At 42.6% G+C, this 18,514-nt stretch overlaps 2 protein-coding genes across 6 annotated transcripts in view; one reads left to right on the top strand and one right to left on the bottom strand.

Annotated features, from left to right (window-relative positions):
• The window catches only part of LOC124048714 (serine/threonine-protein phosphatase 2B catalytic subunit gamma isoform-like), a 29,242-nt gene extending 21,767 nt beyond the window's left edge, over positions 1-7,475 (top strand). Inside the window, exons 10-13 of one of the 3 annotated variants that reach the window (XM_046369750.1) lie at positions 992-1,076; positions 2,084-2,181; positions 3,847-3,873; positions 5,944-7,475. In XM_046369750.1, the coding sequence (XP_046225706.1) occupies positions 992-1,076; positions 2,084-2,181; positions 3,847-3,873; positions 5,944-6,101 (368 nt within the window). In that variant the 3' untranslated portion in view covers positions 6,102-7,475. Of the gene's footprint in view, positions 1-991; positions 1,077-2,083; positions 2,182-3,846; positions 3,874-5,934 lie in introns of all 3 variants that reach the window. The other 2 variants (XM_046369749.1, XM_046369751.1) reach the window with 2 other exon arrangements.
• A 78-nt stretch (positions 7,476-7,553) lies between these two features.
• On the bottom strand, positions 7,554-16,597 carry LOC124048715 (dematin-like). 3 transcript variants are annotated; one of them, XR_006841278.1, is made up of 17 exons: positions 16,420-16,597; positions 13,015-13,060; positions 12,849-12,926; positions 12,578-12,649; positions 12,225-12,305; positions 12,083-12,127; positions 11,749-11,845; positions 11,623-11,667; positions 11,394-11,528; positions 11,170-11,273; positions 10,834-10,954; positions 10,718-10,758; positions 10,587-10,632; positions 10,413-10,421; positions 10,037-10,102; positions 9,825-9,905; positions 7,554-8,288 (listed from the first exon to the last, which is right to left on the bottom strand). XR_006841278.1 is itself a non-coding variant. In XM_046369752.1 (16 exons), the coding sequence occupies exons 2-16, from the start codon at positions 13,021-13,023 to the stop codon at positions 8,175-8,177; spliced, it is 1,137 nt and encodes a 378-aa protein (XP_046225708.1). In that variant the 5' UTR covers positions 13,024-13,060; positions 16,420-16,589; the 3' UTR covers positions 7,554-8,174. The 3 variants fall into 3 exon arrangements, 2 of the variants coding, with proteins under 2 accessions (XP_046225708.1, XP_046225709.1); XM_046369752.1 differs by lacking the exon at positions 10,413-10,421 and having other exon boundaries at positions 10,037-10,104; positions 16,420-16,589; XM_046369753.1 differs by lacking the exons at positions 10,413-10,421; positions 16,420-16,597 and adding an exon at positions 14,905-14,925 and having other exon boundaries at positions 10,037-10,104.
• Between the last annotated feature and the right edge of the window lie 1,917 nt (positions 16,598-18,514).

The raw sequence follows: 18,514 nt of genomic DNA, 5'->3' as shown, positions 1-18,514 counted from the left end.
ACTTCAACTGTAGGTGTATTGATCCAAAGTGTAATAACTTCACCATGCTCAAAGTGATATTCACTGTCTACTTTTTCTTATTTTTACCCATCTACGAATAGGTGCCCTTCTTTGCAAGGCATTGGAAAACATCCCTGGTCTTTGTGGTTGAATCTGTGTTTGAAATTCACTGCTCGATTGAGGGACCTTACAGATAATCCTATGTGTGGGGTACAGAGATGAGGTAGTAATTCAAAAATCATGTAAAACACTATTATTGCGACACAGAATGAGTCCATGTAACATATTCCGTAACTTGTTAATCACATTTTGTATTTCTGAACTTATTTAGGCTTGCCACAACAAAGGGTTTGAATACTTATTGACTCGAGACATTTTAGCAATTTTGAAAAACAATTCTACCTTGACATCATGGGGTATTGTTTGCCAGTGACAAAAATGGAATCCAAGTCAAACCACAACCTGGGGCGGCAGGGTAGCCTAGTGGTTAGAGCGTTGGGCTAGTAACCGGAAGGTTGCAAGTTCAAATCCCTGAGCTGACAAGGTACAAATCTGTTGTTCTGCCCCTGAACAGGCAGTTAACCCACTGTTCCTAGGCCATCATTGAAAGTAAGAATTTGTTCTTAACTGAAGGTAAAATAAATAAATAAAAACGTGGCCAAATCACACTTCAGTCTTAAATATCTGTTGTTGCACAATACCTTATCAAAGCTTCTATTGATGCCACATGCCAGCTGAGTATCAGCTGAGCTGTGTGCGTGTTTGTGCGGGTGTTCGACTTTAAAGGAGAGTCAAGACGGACTCATCTACTGATCTAGCATCATAAATAACTACTCAATAATATTTATAGATCACAATTTACCCATGAGTTTTGATGCTCTTGAACACTGCCACTGTGTCGTGATGTGCGTGACTATGATGGGTAGTTTTAGTTTCACCAGTCCCTTACCCCCCCTGTCTCTCCCCATTCCGCTCTCTGTCAATCTCTCAGCTGGAACTTCTGCTGTGAGGAAGGAGGTGATCAGGAATAAGATTCGAGCGATCGGGAAGATGGCCCGCGTCTTTTCTGTACTCCGGTAAGTGTGTGTTTTGTCTCTATATGGTTTTATTGATGACGTAATCAACCTCTGTAAAGGTTTTTTTAAATTAGATTTTTACCTTTTATTTAACCAGGAAGGGCTCATTGAGATTTGAAATCTCTTTTTCAAGAGCTTCTGGGCCAAGATTGGCAGCACCAAGTCATTACACAATTACAGACAGACATGAAACACTACAAGTAATCTAGTAAAAACCATAGAATTCTCAAGAGTATAACAAAATGATAAAACAGAAAATTAAAAACATTGACAGGTCAGGGAATCCGTCTCAAGATCATTCATCAGTGATTTAAAAATACCAATCGGGACAGGTTCTTCCAGTTTAAAAGTATTTTCAAGGGCGTTCCAAGACGATGGCGCAGAGTACATAAAAGCCCTTTTTCAGTTGGGACATTTGGAACAGTTAGCAGGATAAAGTCCTGCGAACGAAGAGAGTACCCACCAGATTTTTGAACAATAAAAATAGCCAAATAAAATGGTAGTAAAACCAAAATGGCTTTGTAAATAAAAGTATACCAGTGACAGCGTACGAGTGACTAGGGAAGGCCAGCCAACCCTAGTGCATAAGGGTTTTTCAGTTTAAAATAAATCTCAAAGTGCCATGGTAAAGGGTGTCAATTGATCTCAAACACCGAGCGGAAGCATTCAGCTTCAATTGACACAAGATATGTTGAACCGTATAAAAACCAGTTTGCAAGTTCTGGAAAGCTTTTGTGAGAGACGAGGCACAACAATAAATAACAGTATCATCAGCATAAAAGTGAAGTTGCACATTTTTGCCTTAATTATTTATATAAATAGTGAATAAGAGAGAACCAGGTACAGAGCCCTGGGGCACACCATTACAGACCGTATTGATAAAAGACCTGCATACAGATTATATCTGGCCTTGGTTAGGTTCAGCTTTCAATCCAATCTTTCTACGGTGCCTCCCTTGTAACAACCATGCTTTTGAATTTGAAAATGGAATTTGTGTGTGTTGACAGAGAGGAGAATGAGAGTGTGTTACAGCTGAAGGGGCTGACCCCGACTGGGGCCTTGCCTGTAGGAGTTCTGTCTGGAGGACGGCAGACCCTGGAGAGCGGTACGTATACACACCTAAACCTACACACAAACATACACCTACACTCTAACCTGAATTACTATGGCATCATGCTTTCTCTTTTGCCTGCACTCAAACCCACCAACAGACAAAATCTTCATCACCCCCCTTCTCTCGTTCTCTCTGACTCACACACTTATACACCCACACTACTAAATCACTCTCTCTCCCTCTCTCTCCCAGAACGCACACCACCGCTCACTCACACACACACCAATCCCTAATCCACATTCTCCTTTAACCGACAAAAAATATATTTCAACCTCGATCAAGCTCTTAAACCAAAAACATTCCTGCACTCCTTCTGCACTAACCACTGTGACTGGGTGTATGTGTGACTGTCACTGTAAATCCTAGTACTCCTGTGTCAGGGTTGAGAGGGGAGAGGGCAGGGGGAGGTTGTGGATGTGGTTGAATGATCATTGACTGACTGACTGGATTGATAACAAGTCACTGACTATAGATGTTTAACACTCTCTAAATGCATTGATAACATACACTGCATGGCCAGTATGTGGACACCTGCTCATCGAACATCTCATTCCATAATCATCGGCATTAATATGGAATTGGTCCCCTTTTGCCACTATAACAGCCTCCACTGTTCTGGGAAGGCTTTCCACTAGATGTTGGAACATTGCTGCGGGGACTTTCTTCCATTCAGCCACAAGAGTTAGTGAGGTCGGACACTGATTGGGCGATTAGGGTTGGCTCGCTGTTGGTGTTCCAAATCATCAAAAAAGGTGTTTGAGGTTGAGGTCGGGGCTCTGTGCAGCCCAGTCAAGTTCTTCCACACCGATCTCGACAAACCATTTCTGTATGGACCTCGCTTTGTGCCCGGGGGCATTGTCACGCTGAACAGGAAAGGGCCTTCCACAAACTGTTGCCACAAAGTTGGAAGCACTGAATCGTATAGAATGTCATATCCTGTAGCGTTGAGATTTCCTGTCACTGGAAGGGGCCTAGCCCAAACCATGGAAAAACAGCCCCAGACTATTATTCCTCCTCCACCAACCTTTACAGTTGGCACTATGTATTGGGGCAGGTAGCGTTCTCCTGGCATCCGCTAAATCCAGATTCGTCGATCGGACTTCCAGATGGTGAAGCGTGATTCATCACTCCAGAAAACGTGTTTCACTGCTCAAGAGTCCAATGGCGGCAAGGTTTACACCACTCCAGCCGATACTTGGCATTGTGCATGGTGATCTTAGGCTTGTGTGCAGCTGCTCGGCCAAGGAACCCATTTCATGAAGCTCCCGACGAACAGTTGTTGTGGAATCCAAATCCTATGACGGTGCCATGTTGAAAGTCACTAAGCTCTTCAGTACGGGCAATTCTACTGCAAATGTTTGCCTATGGGGATTGCATAGCTGTGTGCTCGATTTTATACACCTGTCAGCAAGGGGTGTGCCTGAAATAGCCGAATCTACTCATTTGAGGGTGTGTCCACATACTTTTGACCATGTAGTGTAACTCACTATAGATTATGTTTAACACTGAATGCATTGAAAACATAATTCACTGACTATATATGATGTTTAACACTCTCTGAATGCATTGATTACTCACTGATCTGGTTCTGTTGGTAATGTTAACACTCTCTCTCTGTATGTTTTGGGCATGGCTCTACTACTCACGCTTACACAGCTACCGTAGAGGCAGAAGAGGCACGAGGTACGCAAGTCATTTGTCATCTCTCTTTCTCTCTCTTTCTCTCTCTCCCCTCCTCAAAGTTTGAGCTTATTGTTGTTTATGTACATATTACCAACTCTACCTTCAACCCATCAGAGACTAAGGGGGGGGGGGGGGGGGGGTTTACTAAGCTATATGGGATTGGTTAAGTGATTTGACATTTTAAGACCTCTTGAAGTAACCCCCAAAAATATGTAAAACGTTTTTTTATTAATTATTATTTGGGGCCTTACTGCTATTAGCCCATACAAAAACATTGAATAACAGATAGTTCCAAAAAAAAAGATCAAGTTTGTTTTGAAGTGTCTCCCCTATAACGGAGTAAGATTAGGAAGTGTTTTGTTTTTTTAAATGTAATGTTTACATGTATTTAACCCCAAATTATTGGCATTAAATAGTTTCTATATATACTGTACTTCCATTCATTTTTGTCAACTGGTACCGGGGACCTACAGACGAATCTTGTGAGGCCAGTGGGCATCCCCGGGCAAAACAACCGACATGTACATGTTTGTGAGAGTCATCTTTGCACAGAGGGGTCATATTAGTTAGTCGACCAAACGGTTCGGACCTTACAGACAGAAGTTGGCAGATCAGCTGTACCAACTTCAGCCGAGTCTGACACTTGTGGAGGTCGTAGAGCAAAATGGAGAACGCCATCGTGAGAGTCTCATCTTTCCATAATAGTTTGTAGGCCATTCGGACGCTACAGAGGATTTTCGGGATGTCTCATGGTCTGACAAACACTGCTCTAGCTCTGTCACCTTTCACCTCAGATGAGGAAATGTGACATAGGCAGATGCGGTGGATTGAGTTGCATCCATTTAAAAAAATTAACATCTCTAGCTTATTTATTATGCTAATTTGATTTCCCGGGGGCGCGGACATCAACCTTCGGGGGTTTAAGGTATTTTTTTAACAGGGTTAAGTGCAGTTTTGTGGACAAAATGTTGCCCATTAGTCAGTATTGATCTACATAACCACCATGTAAACAGTGTTTCATTTTTTTTGTTAGCTTAACTAGCAACACAAAATATCAAGCTATTGACCTTAAAGTATCAGACTGTTTATGCCAGTTTGCTCCCCTCCACTCCTTCTTTCTCTACCCTGCACTCCCTCTTTTTCTCTTCCACCTGATCTCAATCTCTCTCGTTTGTTTGCCCATGCTGCCTTGATGTTCTTGAAGTAAGTGTCTTACCTCTAACCACCAAGTCTAACAACTAAACCTCTCTCGTCTGAGAAAAAAAGAAGAAACCCACACACTGCTCTTTCTAGTATCACAGTGATACTAGCAAGAGCAGTGTGCAGGTTTCTTCTTTTTTCTCATGTTACCATGCACCTGCAACAAAGAGCTCAGATTGAGTGCCATTTGAATAAAATATCAGACTACTTTACCATGTATTAGTGACTAAACATTACCATATTAAACTAGTTTACCATGTATTAGTGACTAAACATTACCATATTAAACTAGTTTACCATGTATTAGCGACTAAACATTACCATATTAAACTACTTTACCATGTATTAGCGACTAAACATTACCATATTAAACTACTTTACCATGTATTAGCGACTAAACATTACCATATTAAACTACTTTACCATGTATTAGCGACTAAACATTAACCATATTAGACTATACTAGTTTAACATGTATTAGTGACTAAACATTACCCTATTAGACTATACTAGTTTACCATGTATTAGCGACTAAACATTACCACGTTAGACTAGTTTGCCATGTATTAGCGACTAAACATTACCATATTAGACTATACTAGTTTACCATGTATTAGTGACTAAATTACCATATTAAAATATACTAGTTGTATATACATATGTATATACTATACTGTATTAGCAACCTAACATTACCATATTAGACTACATATGACCTTATCCTTTCTCTTTACCCATATACCTCCCTTACCCAGCATCATCCCAACCTAGAGTTGTATCCCCCTTACCCTCTTTATACCCTGCAACTGTGGTGTGTGTTGGGTTCCTGCACTGATGCTAAACTCTACATCTCTCCTCCAGCCATCCAAGGGTTCAACCCGCAGCATAAGATCCAGTCCTTTGAGGAGGCCCGAGGTCTTGACAGGGTCAATGAGAGGATGCCCCCCCGCCAAGATGCTCCTCCCCCTTCCAACAACCTTACAGCCAGCGCCCCACCCGACAAGAACGGGACCAACACACAGGCCTAGACACCTGGCCCACCTCCCTCACTCTCTCCCTCTGTTTTTCCCTCTTCTCCCTTTTTCTCTTGTGCCTTTCTCCCTTTCTGCTGTCCTCTCTTTTTTCACTGTCTCCCCTTCCCTCTTCTTCTCCTCTTCGTCTCCTCTCTTTTCTCCCTCTCTTCCTCTCCTTCTCTCCCTCTCTTCTCTCTGTGAGGGGCAGTAGGATGGGTCTTTCTTACTTGGCCTCCAGAGAATCAGTCCAACATCATGTTTATTTATTTCATCTAGAATGAATCTAATGTCATCAGTTTAAAAGTGGATCTGAACAAATGACACATGATGATTAAATCTACAGTGTACATTTCTATAAATGATACATAACGATTCAATATACAATGTACATTTCTATGTAGACTGGCCCTAGGCTGGGGCTTCACTGCCGTATTAAATAAAAGGCAAATCCATTTTGTAATTTTGAGTTGATATTTGGGATAATATTCAGAACACATTTTTATCTGTTACTACTTTGTGTGCTTGGCAAAAGAAGACCTGTGCTGTAACTCATATAAAGGTCTTTACTCATCTAAGATATAAAGTATCTCGGCTATGGTACCTAAAATATGAAGTACCTACGCTATGGTGCCTAAGATAAAGTTTAAAGTACATTTGCCGTGTCTGTTTGTGTCCCACCCAAAAAAGAGCAAGCAAAAGCACTCGAGTAAAAAATGATAATCGATTGGAACCTCCATTGCATTAAATCCATCCTTTCTTATGCCAATGATAGTGTGACAGAGTATTGACATTTATATTATATATGTACATTATAAATGTTCCCTTCTCTCAATGTGATTTTGACTTTGTTTTTATTATTTTTTTTATTTTTACGAAAAGTAGAATTAGGCGTTATACCTAGATCAGCCAGGGGGGGGGGGTGAAGTAAAGATGAGAGTTGTCTCTTTGCAAAGATGTCAGTTGGTTACCAGTGGAGGAGTTGAAGATTGTGTGTGTGTGTGAGAGAGAGCAAAATGTATGAGTGAAAGGTTTGTGTGTAGAGAGGATGGGTGTAGGTGGATGATGACTAAGTGGAGGTGAGTCGGCGAGACGAGTGGCTGTTTGGTGTGGGTTTTTGGTTGTGGGGGAGGGGGGCGTTAATAGAGAATGGTGTTGTGGAGGTGTACTGTATGTAAGGGGGGTGGGAGAGTGGGGCCGGGGCCTCATTTTGTTTCTGACTTCTGTTCCAGCTCCTCAACATATCTCACAGAATGTACAGAGATTGTTTAATCAAGGTTTTTCTTAATAGCTGAATAAAAAAATGTTTTTTTTTTGTCAAGTACTTGTACTGCGAGGCCTCTGATTTCTGTAGATGTATCACTCCATTCAATAAAAACTGAAAAGGAACAATTTTGTTAACTTGTAGAATTTGTTGAAAACAAGTTTCTTTTATACATTTAGCATTCTACAAAAAAAAATAAACACAGCTTTATTTTATTCATATTTTATTCATTTTCTAAACTCGGCATATACACTGTAGGGTTGGGAGGTATGGGTCTGGTCCTTGGTTCGATGTGGGATTGGAATGTTAGTCATTTCTGATGTTCCACAGGGAAAAAAGATTGCTCTACTGTTTTGTGAGACTAAGAGATATAATCTCTCTTGGTCAACCTCAATCTTGGGTAACACATTAACATGAATTAAGAACTAATACGTTACAGAAGACAAAGATCCCAATCGATCAATCATTAACCACATTTATAAGATCTCTGATAATGTACATGGATTTATCATGAAAATAATATTTCCAGTTTGAGTATTAAAAGCCATAATATGTATTGTGTGTGTATGGGGGTAGGGAGGCAGTAGATAATGATAGAGTTGGTTAGGGTCAGGCTTGTCTCTATACTGATGCTCTATAGTAAAGCTAGTGGCGACTAAAGGATACGAAGGAACATACAGATAGAAGAATATGTGTACGATATGATATAGGATAAGTTAGTATGTGATATGGATAGTTAGGGAGTGATAGTTTGGTGTTGTGTGGTATTCTTCGTTAGGCAGTGTAGCGGTTCCTGTTTCCTGTCTGACGGATAAGGTCACTTCCTGCTAGAAAAGTTGAACGTTTTTCTTCAGATTATTTCGTTTCCATAGCGACAGGCGGTCGAACTCAGCAATGGGCATTCCGAACAGACGCTCAAAGTCCTCAGGAGAAAGGTGTCTCTGAGGAGAGAACACACAAACACTTAGTAACACACACACACAAACTAACACATTTCAGTAGTAACACACGTATGACATACGTACAGTTGAAGTCGTAAGTTTACATACACCTAAGCCAAATACATTTAAACTCAGTTTTTGACAATTCCTGACATTAAATCCTAGTAAGAATTCCCTGTCTTAGGTCAGTTAGGATCACCATTTTATTTTAAGAATGTAAAATGTCAGAATAATAGTAGAGAGAATGATTTATTTCAGTTGGGTGAATTTTGGCCCATTCCTCCTGACAGAGCTGGTGTAACTGAGTCAGGTTTGTAGGCCTCCTTGTTCACACATGTTTTTTCAGTTCTGCCCACAAATCTTTTATAGGATTGAGGTCAGGGCTTTGTGATGGCCACTCCAATACCTTGACTTTGTTGCCATTTTGCCACAACTTTGGAAGTATGCTTGGGTTCATTGCCAATTTGGAAGACCCATTTGTGACCAAGCTTTAACTTCCTGACTGATGTCTTGAGATGTTGCTTCAATATATCCACATCATTTTCCTCCCTCATGATACCATCTATTTTGCGAAGTGCAGCAGTCCCTCCTGCAGCAAAGCACCCCCACAACATGATGCTGCCACCCCCGCTTTTCACAGTTGGGATGGTATTCTTCGGGTTGCAAGCCTCCCCCTTTTTCCTCCAAACATAACGTTGGTCATTATGGCCAAACAGTTCTATTTTGTTTCATCAGACCAGAGGACATTTCTCCAAAAAGTACGATCTTTGTCCCCATGTGCAGTTGCAAACTGTAGTCTGCCTTTTTTATGGCAGTTTTGGAGCAGTGGCTTCTTCCTTGCTGAGCGGCCTTTCAGGTTATGTCGATATAGGACTCGTTTTACTGTGGGTATAGATACTTTTGTTCCTGTTTCCTCCAGCATCTTCACAAGGGCCTTTGCTGTTGTTCTGGGATTGATTTGCACTTTTCGCACCAAAGTACGTTCATCTCTAGGAGACAGAACGTGTCTACTTCCAGCTGTGTGGTTCCATGGTGTTTATACTTGCGTACTATTGTTTGTACAGATGAACGTGGTACCTTCAGGCGTTTGGAAATTGCCCCCCAAGGATGAACCAGACTTGTGGAGGTCTACAATTTTTTGCTGAGCTCTTGGCTGATTTCTTTTGATTTTCCCATGATGTCAAGCAATGAGGCACTGAGTTTGAAGGTAGGCCTTAAAATACATCCACAGGTACACCTCCAATTGACTCAAATGATGTCAATTAGCCTATCAGAAACTTCTAAAGCCATGTCAACCTAGTGTATGTAATCGTCTGACCCACTGGAATTGTGTTACAGTGAATTATAAGTGAAATAATCTGTAAACAATTGTTGGAAAAATTACTTGTGTCATGCACAAAGTAGATATCCTAACCGACTTGCCAAAACTATAGTTTGTTAACAAGGAATTTGTGGAGGGGTTGAAAAACGCGTTTTAATGACTCCAACCTAATTGTATGTAAACTTCCGACTTCAACTGTACATGCACACACAAACCTCCAGCCTGGTACGGTCCACGCCCGGCGGAAGCTTGCGGCGCCCTCTATGGGTGACTATGAGCATTTCATATGGGTAGATCTGAGGAGAAAACACAGTGTTGGCTGGGTCTTTTTTAAATTTTTTATGGAAAAGAATTTAGTATCTTAAAGAAATTTCACTGTGATTTTAGTGGGGTTTTGTCTGTGTGCATAGTGCGTGTTAGTGCTCACCGTCTGTTCCAGCATACTTGGCAGTGAGTTTCCTCTGTCCATCCTTTCCCGCGGTGCCTCTCCATTCTACACACACACACACACACACACACACACACACACACACACACACACACACACACACACACACACACACACACACACACACACACACACACACACACACACACACACACAGTTAGTGAAATCCAAAATGCACTATAGGTAGATAGATATGACTTGAGCAGAGGGTAGATTCGCTTTGAAAACACGTCCGGGATTCAATCCGATCGTGCTTGTAGACAATGAAGACATCGGTTCAATTAGAAATTGCCTTTAAAGGTCAAGCATGCTATTACGCAGATCTAGCGCATATCAAAATGAATCTCGGCCTAACCTCTTACCTCTTCAGTTGCACGACAGGGAGAGACAAAAAAAAGGAGAGTGAAATAGTTATATTCATACATAAATATAGACTTAAATATATATATATATATATATAGGCGAGCTTGCTTGTATGGGCCCAACTTCACTACCACAAGGGCTTTTGTAACACATGCTAATAGCCTACCTGCTCTGCCCTGATCCCCCTCTATAGCGAACTCTGCTGACTGCATCTGCATAGAGGTAACACGTGTAAGTTATCAACCACAAACACACACACATACACCTACTGCAACGCACGCACACACACACACTCACCCTGGTCAGACCTGAGCGGGAGGAGGACTTCAAGGAGGAACCTGTAGTAATCAGAGCAACCAATCAGAATCAGGTTCTTACACACGCACACACACACACACTGGACTGTAACTTACTGGTGTGCATGTGCGTTCTGTCTGGCAGTGACTGAGTCTTCCTGCGTCCAATGCCAAGTAGAGCCTTCTCCTTCTCCTCCTTCTCCTCCTTCAGGATCAGCCTGCCCAGGTTAGACTTGATCTGACACACCCACGTCGTACGCACGCGCGCACACACACACACACACACACACACACACACACACACACACACACACACACACACACAATACATATTGACTAGTGAAGACGGTTACATTTCCTATGATAATATTTTTTTTGCATTATAATGCATTATACATAGCTGAAAAGGCGTTATGAAAGCACTTATAAGACGGTCTCCGTGGGATGGGTTACCTTGTGGAGCTCCTGCTCCTGCAGTGTCTTGGCGTCATCAGTCAGGTCTTCAAATTCATCCTTCCCCTCTTCCTCTTCCTCCTTCTTCCTCCTCCACTCGATCTCTGTGGCAACAACAGGAGAGATTAGACCACACACTACCAGTACCTCTCCAATCACGCACGTGCGTGTGTGCGTGTCTGTGTGTGTCTGTGTGTGTCTGTGTGTGTGTGTGCGTGCGTTACCCATAGTAGCCAGTGAAGGAGGACAAGGCCAGTACTCTGTTTCTATCTTTGAGGGCAGGTTGGGGTCTGGTTTCTGAGCTGCTGGGAACATAGACGACTGGATGATGCTGGCCATCACGTGGTGCTTGCTGACCTCTACAGACAGGCAGAGAAATAATTAGACACGCAAAGATACACACACACTCTTAGAATTATCAGACACACACAATCTCAAAAAAATATACTGTACCCTGTTTAAAATTTGGCAGCTTCTTGTAGATGTTGGCACCATTATCTAAAATAAAACACAGAATTAGAAAAGTAGATGTGTGTGTGTGTGTGTTTTTGTTTAAGTGTGTGTGTTGTTTGTGTGTACCTGGCGTGTGGAAGTGTTGCTGTACAGGGGTGGCTGTCTTTCGGAGCTGCAATGTGGAGCCTCCTGGAGACCCTCCCCCCTCTCTATACTCCTTCAGCTGAGAGAGAGAAGAGAGAGAGAGAAGAGAGAGAGAGAAGAGAGAGAGAGAAGAGAGAGAGAGAAGAGAGAGAGAGAAGAGAGAGAGAGAGATACGGAAAGAGAGAGAGAGTTACTACTGCTGGTTAACTGGATTAAAAGAAAGACCCACCCAACACAGAGAAGTAAAGGGAGGAAGAAATGGGGAGAGAAGAAGGGGAGAGAAGGAGAGGGAGAGAGGGTCACAGAAGTGTCTTACCTCAGGAGAGGGAGGAGGAGAGATGGAGGAAGGAGAGAGGGATCTCTGGAGAAGGAAGAGGAGAACACCGTCACATCCCACTCTCCCCCCTTTTTATACAGCCGTTATGAGTTACTTACTCCAACACGAAGTGTGTGTGTACCTCTCTACGGGGCGTACGCGGCGCGTCTAGCGGTGAGAAGGTGAGGTGGGGTTGGTAGGTCATCAAATCTGGTCTCTCCACCTACAGCATAGCACAGACAGCGTTGAATCACAAACACGCACGTACACATGCAGCAATAAACCACACACACATACCCCCCACAAAAACCATGCACACACACACATACCCCCCCACAGAAACCATGCACACACACACATACCCCCCACAGAAACCATGCACACACACACAGACCCCCCACAGAAACCATGCACACACACACATACCCCCCACAGAAACCATGCACACACACACATACCCCCCACAGACACCATGCAGATACACACAGACCCTACCTGTAGAATACTTTTATCTCTGGGCAGAGCAGCAAGATCCCTGTACTCCACCACTTCGTCATTCACACGGGCCTGGAGGAAGAGCAAGAAAGTGTGTGTTGGTGCTCTGTGTGTGTGTGTGTGTGTGTGTGTGTGTGTGTGTGTGTGTGTGTGTGTGTGTGTGTGTGTGTGTGTGTGTGTGTGTGTGTGTGTGTGTGTGTGTGTGTGTGTGTGTGTGTGTGTGTGTGTGTGTGTGTGTGTGTGTGTGTGTGTCTGTCTCTCTCTCTCTTACCATGATGCTGGGTGAGCCAGGAGCACTTGGACCCCGCAAGGAGGAGGATATGCTGCCCGGGGCTGGCCGTCCCTCCACCTACACACAAACATTATAAATCATACCTAACCCCTCCCTCCACCTACACAGAGGAAGACGTGTGTGTGTGTGTGTGTGTGTGTGTTACCTTCTGCATGATGGTGAAAATCTCTCCTGTGGTTTAAACCAGATGGCTTTGAGAGAGAAAATAGAGGGAGGTTAGGAGGAGCGGAACAACTCAGTGATGTAGATAAGGATCAAGATTCATAAAGCTCTTCTTTCTGATGGAGGATATTGTTGCCACTGTGAACTGCATCCACAAGCTCCTCACAACAACATCCCACTCACACGGTCTCACACACACACAGCCCAAAACCACTGCCCTCAATAGTCACTCGACATAGTGTGACACACGCACCCTCTGGCTGTATGTGATGAAAACAAAGATTCTCTTCAGTGGCGGTGCAAAATCACTGGGGAAGTCGAGCCAGAAAACAAAAAGACATATTACAACCTATGTGTTGTGATAATTGCGTTGTTTGCTCTACAACCTGTTAGTTCATATGCCTATCGACCGTGATACATAGGCCTAAGGCCGAGACAATAAGAAGACACCGTGGAATAAATTCAACCACACCTTTGTTTCATCACAAAACAGGAGAACAACATCTGTCCACAAAGCACAATGAGATGCAACAATTCAAGTTGTTTCTGTCAATGACGTATTGCTCTTGATGTAATGTGATTGGAGTGACGCCAAATCCAAAATGGCTTCCCTTGACACTTTTTTTTTGGTGCGCCATGACCATTCACAGTTGAGCTCATTCAGTTTAGCTCAACGCTGATTGGCTGTTATTTCATACTTTGTTTTACTAAGGGAGGCCAAATGCTCGCTGACTTCCCTTGTATTCAATGCTACCGACAGCAACAATGTTATACTCAGATAGAATCGCCTACACATACAGAGACAGTGATGTTTCGCTCGCTTCGATGCGATACATTCAGCCTCCTGCGAATTGAAGTTAAAATTATGAAACCACATAGAGACAAAAGATCAATTCTTTTATGTTTTTTTATACAAATATTTTGCTCTGTCAATTTTTGTTTGTGCATGATGACTCTCTTGGCATGCTAAGTTAACATATGTAATTGTTTTAAGACTGTCATACCAAGGATCATTTAGCTATGTGATTTTTTATTTTAAGACTCCATAATGTTTTAAAAAATATATATACAAAAAATATTTGATGAAACATTGAATTTGGCCTTACTGCTATTAGCCCATGGAAACCTATTGAATAACAGATTCACTACATGGAACAACAGAGAGTCTAGAAAAACATGTAAAGGAAGTTTTGTCGTTAAGTGTCTGTCCTATATCTGAGAGAAAAAAGAAAGATCAGAAAATCAACATGTTTTTTTTTTACACCTTTTTAACCCTTTATTCTAAGCAATAAACTACTTCCATATATATTCCATTCATTTTTTCAACTTGTACCGGGGTATCTTCAGATGAGGCTTGTGTTTGTCCTAGAGCAAAACAACCAACGTGTACGTCTTCGTGAGAGACTCCATTAGACGGGGTCATAATATTTTGTAGGCCAAACCGTTCGGCCGCTACAGACGTTTTCGTGAGAAGACCAATTTTCGGGAAGTCTCGTGGTCTGAAAAACACCGCTGTAGCTCTGCCACCTTTCACCGCAGATACGGAAGGGGGACATCGGCGGATGCGGTGGATTGATGCATCTAATACAACAAAATAGATATCTCTCATTTAAACCAACGGATTTTGATGGGGATTTTTGTATTTTGCTAATTAGATTTGCACTGTGGATCGGATATTGGCTCTAGGGGTTAAAGAAAGAGAGAAATGTTGAGAGAGAGAGGGAGAGCGAGTGAAGGAGGAGAGTGGGGGTAGAGGGATGAATTCCTCTGCTGAAGGATCTATTCATCCTCTTTACCCTCCTTTCCCATCGATCTCTTTACTCCCCTTTCTCTCCATTTCCCCTCTCCCTGGCTAGGTTCTGGTTGGCCTCACCTTCTCTCTGAAGTGCACTTGTTTGTCAGATTTTTTAAAACCATTCCTTAAAGATTCAGGCACCCACCTCGATCCTTCCCCCTCCCCCTCTCCTGCCTCCTCCCGCTCTCTCTCCAACTGAACTGTTTATCAGTCCTGCCAGTCAGGCCGACGCCCAGCCAGCCATCACCACGGTTACACTCCCCACACTGGGGATCATCACTTTGGAGAGGCCTCCTCTCTTTTGCTTTCTCTCTCCCTCTGGCTTTCTATGTCCCTCTCCCCTTCTGTCTTCCCCTCTTTCTCTCCCAGTCCCTCCTTCCGCCTTTCTCACACAAACACACAGACACACACACACACACACACACACACATTGGTACAGTGTGTAGACAGCAGTGTGGGGCAGCTCTGAGCAGTGTGGGGCAGCTCTGAGCTCTCTGTCAACTGTGTTAGCAGATTAATATTGATCTATTGGGATCTGGCCTGGGATCTGTTGCTCTGAGAATGGATCCGGCTTAGGAGATCTATAGGGAGCAGGCAGGCCGCAGACGCCACAGTAAAATATAGATGGGGTCTAGTCTACAGGGTAATAGAAGAGCTAATAGCTCCACCTTGCCCTCTTATAGGCATTGCTTATACCTATCCAATCTGTTCAGATCTACATAAGTGCTTACGGGTTGGGGGGGGTTAGGGGCTGTTTGTTTGTGGACAGTGCCCTTGAGGACAGACTCAAGTTCCCAACCCTGCTCACAGAGGAATTTCCTTTAGAACCACATCCTGCATGGCCACTGCCCCAAAAAACACACACACTTTCTCCTCTCTCTCTTTCTTTCTCTCTCTGTCTCAATTCCATGGGCTTTATTGGCATGGGAACAATATATTTACATTGCCAAAGCAGGTCATAAACAAAAGTGAAATAAGCAATCAGAAATTAACAGTAAACTCTCTCTCACACACCCACCCACAAGGTCTAATTAAGCACAGTCAGATGGCTGGCCTGGTTTGAACGCTTAGGGCTCGCAATAGAGGGGCCGCGTAAACATGCGCAGCAAGCAACATCGCCGAGTGGGCTGGCTGGTGCCCTTGTCTGATTAAAGATACAGTTTGGAGTCGCTTTCAAGGAGTCATATTTGCTATGATAAAGATGTATAACAATATAGCCTCAAAATAGATAAACATGTTCAACGCACCAGATGAACATAGGGTCATTTAGGTTATAGCAGCCTATTAGTAATATATCATGTAAGCCTATCATATTATAGGCTCTCTATCCAATAAGACTATAATAATCACGTCATACGGCTTTCCGTCGATAAATGCGCACGAGGGGGAATGAGACAAAGAGCTGCCCGTAGCAAAACAATATGCTTGAATTATTTACATGAAATGTGCTTATCAGCCCCTGTGATAATAAGATATAGGTCATTATTTATCCTTCCCGGACGCACTCGGGCCAATAGCCCTAGTTGATTTTCAAATGCAATGTTTTTATAAACGTGCCTAATAATAAAATGAAATGAAATAATCCGATTTTACCTGCCAATCAAACCGATCGATCCGCCGTCATCAACAAAATAACACGAACTATAATGATGGGAACAGATCAAGCATGCCAGAATCCCATCAGTCGCGTGCCATGGGCGAGAGGCTTTCGGTTTAACGGCGCTCCTAGACACGGAGGACAGTGGAGGAAGGGAGGATGTACGCGTGCGTGAGTGCGTGTATTAAAACGGGGCTTGGGCTGCAAAGAGACTGCCCCTGGGCTGCATCTCAATCTAGTAGCTTCCTCATCTCTTCTCTTCTTCTATTCTCTAATCTTCCATCATCCCCACCCAACCAGTGGCGGTTGGTGCCATTTCAGATGAGGGAGGATGATTCAGTTTTTTTATGAGCATGGCCTTCTATTACAGCATATTGGATGACTGTCCTTCATATTCCATTAACCCAGCTCAATGCAACATCAACAGGTTTAGTCTGCTACATGATTCTCAAATTTCCCCTGTGCCCATCATGAGGTTTCTACAACCTAGCCTATGAATGTAAGTTTACAACATAGAGGAATTTTGAGTACCTAAAGTGACAGACAGTGACACATTCAACACCACCTTGCACACTCTTGCCTGCATCTAGCCGATCCAGACAGTAATCATTAGTTCAACAGTTGCAAATGTACATGTAAGTCGCTCTGGATAAGAGCGTCTGCTAAATGACTTAAATGTAAATGTACATTTCTATTGGATAAATTCAGGTCTTTTCTTATCTCAGTTTCGTTCCGTTTGCTTCCGTTGAAGCATTTGTTTTCAACAGAATCGGCGGAATGAATACACCCCTTATCACACACAAACACAGTTCACGTTCACAGCAGCCACATAAAAACAGTGTCATCACGTTGCTCGTTGTATATAGAATTCCTTCTCGCAACTATCTACGCGATCTCCTCCTCTCACCTTTTCCCGTCGCTTGACTGTGACCAGCCGAAAAAACCTTTCCAAGCCAAGCCTTCATATCATGACCATTATAATCACTACACACAGCCTAAATCATTGTCAAGTCATAGTCAACATAGAACTAACGAGTCAGTAAACCCATTAGCTACAATTACACATTACAGTCTACAGCCAGATTATTTAGCCAAATCAAAGTAAAAGTTTAAAAAAATATATAACCAAATATAGCTAGCTCTCTTTCTCTCTCGCTTCTTTTTTATTTTGGAATAAATTAATTTGTTCAAAACTGTTCATCTATTGTCTTTCTCTCTCTGAGTCATTACTCACCACATTATATGCACTGCAGTGCTAGCTAGCTGTAGATTATGTTCAGTGTTCATTCTCTGATATTTTGATTGGGTGGACAACACGTCAGTTCATGCTGCATGAGCTCTGATAGGTTGGAGGACGTCCTCTGGAAGTTGCCATAATTACTGTGGAAGGGGGTGAGAACCATGAAGCCACTACTAAAGGACACCAATAAGATGAAGAGACTTGCTTGGGCAAATAAACACGAGCAATGGACATTAGACCTGTGGAAATCTGTCCTTTGGCCTGATGAGTCTAAATTTGAGCTTTTTGGTTCCAATCGCTGTGTCTTTGTGAGACGCAGAGTAGGTGAACGGATGATCTCTGTATGTGTGGTTCCCACCATGAAGCATGGAGTAGGGGGTGTGATGATGTGGGTTGCTTTTCAGGTCACACTATCAGTGATTTATTTATAATTCAAGGCACACTTAACCAGCATGGCTACCACCGCATTCTGTAGCATAACCCATCCCATCTGGTTTGCGATTAGTAGGACTATCATTCCTCACGATGCTGGTTGAAGAATGCCAAGAGTGTGTAAAGCTGTCATCTATTGTACTTAACACTATCAAATCATTCTCTTCAGCTTCTGATCTGGAACTTAATGTACATTTACATTTTAGTAATTTAGCAGACGTTTTTATCCAAAGCGACTTACATGAGTGCATACATTTTCAAACTTAAATACAGTAAATGTGAAGTATTGTTCCTGCATAATTCAAATGACCAATCCATTGAGAATATTCCAGTGAAAGATCATGTTAAATATTTAGAGGTGTACATGGCGGGGAAAAAAAACATATTGTTACTGCATACATAGCTCTGTCTATGAATTT

The sequence above is a fragment of the Oncorhynchus gorbuscha genome, linkage group LG11 (assembly GCF_021184085.1).
Source record: "Oncorhynchus gorbuscha isolate QuinsamMale2020 ecotype Even-year linkage group LG11, OgorEven_v1.0, whole genome shotgun sequence".
Lineage (NCBI taxonomy): Eukaryota > Metazoa > Chordata > Actinopteri > Salmoniformes > Salmonidae > Oncorhynchus > Oncorhynchus gorbuscha.
This window is presented reverse-complemented; position numbering and strand designations above follow the sequence as displayed.

Coding starts and splice junctions, on each gene's coding strand:
- LOC124048715 (XM_046369752.1), bottom strand. Junction 12,306..12,577: donor GAGATAAAAGTATTCTACAG/GTAGGGTCTGTG, acceptor GCTATGCTGTAG/GTGGAGAGACCAGATTTGAT. Junction 11,668..11,748: donor GCAACACTTCCACACGCCAG/GTACACACAAAC, acceptor GTTTTATTTTAG/ATAATGGTGCCAACATCTAC.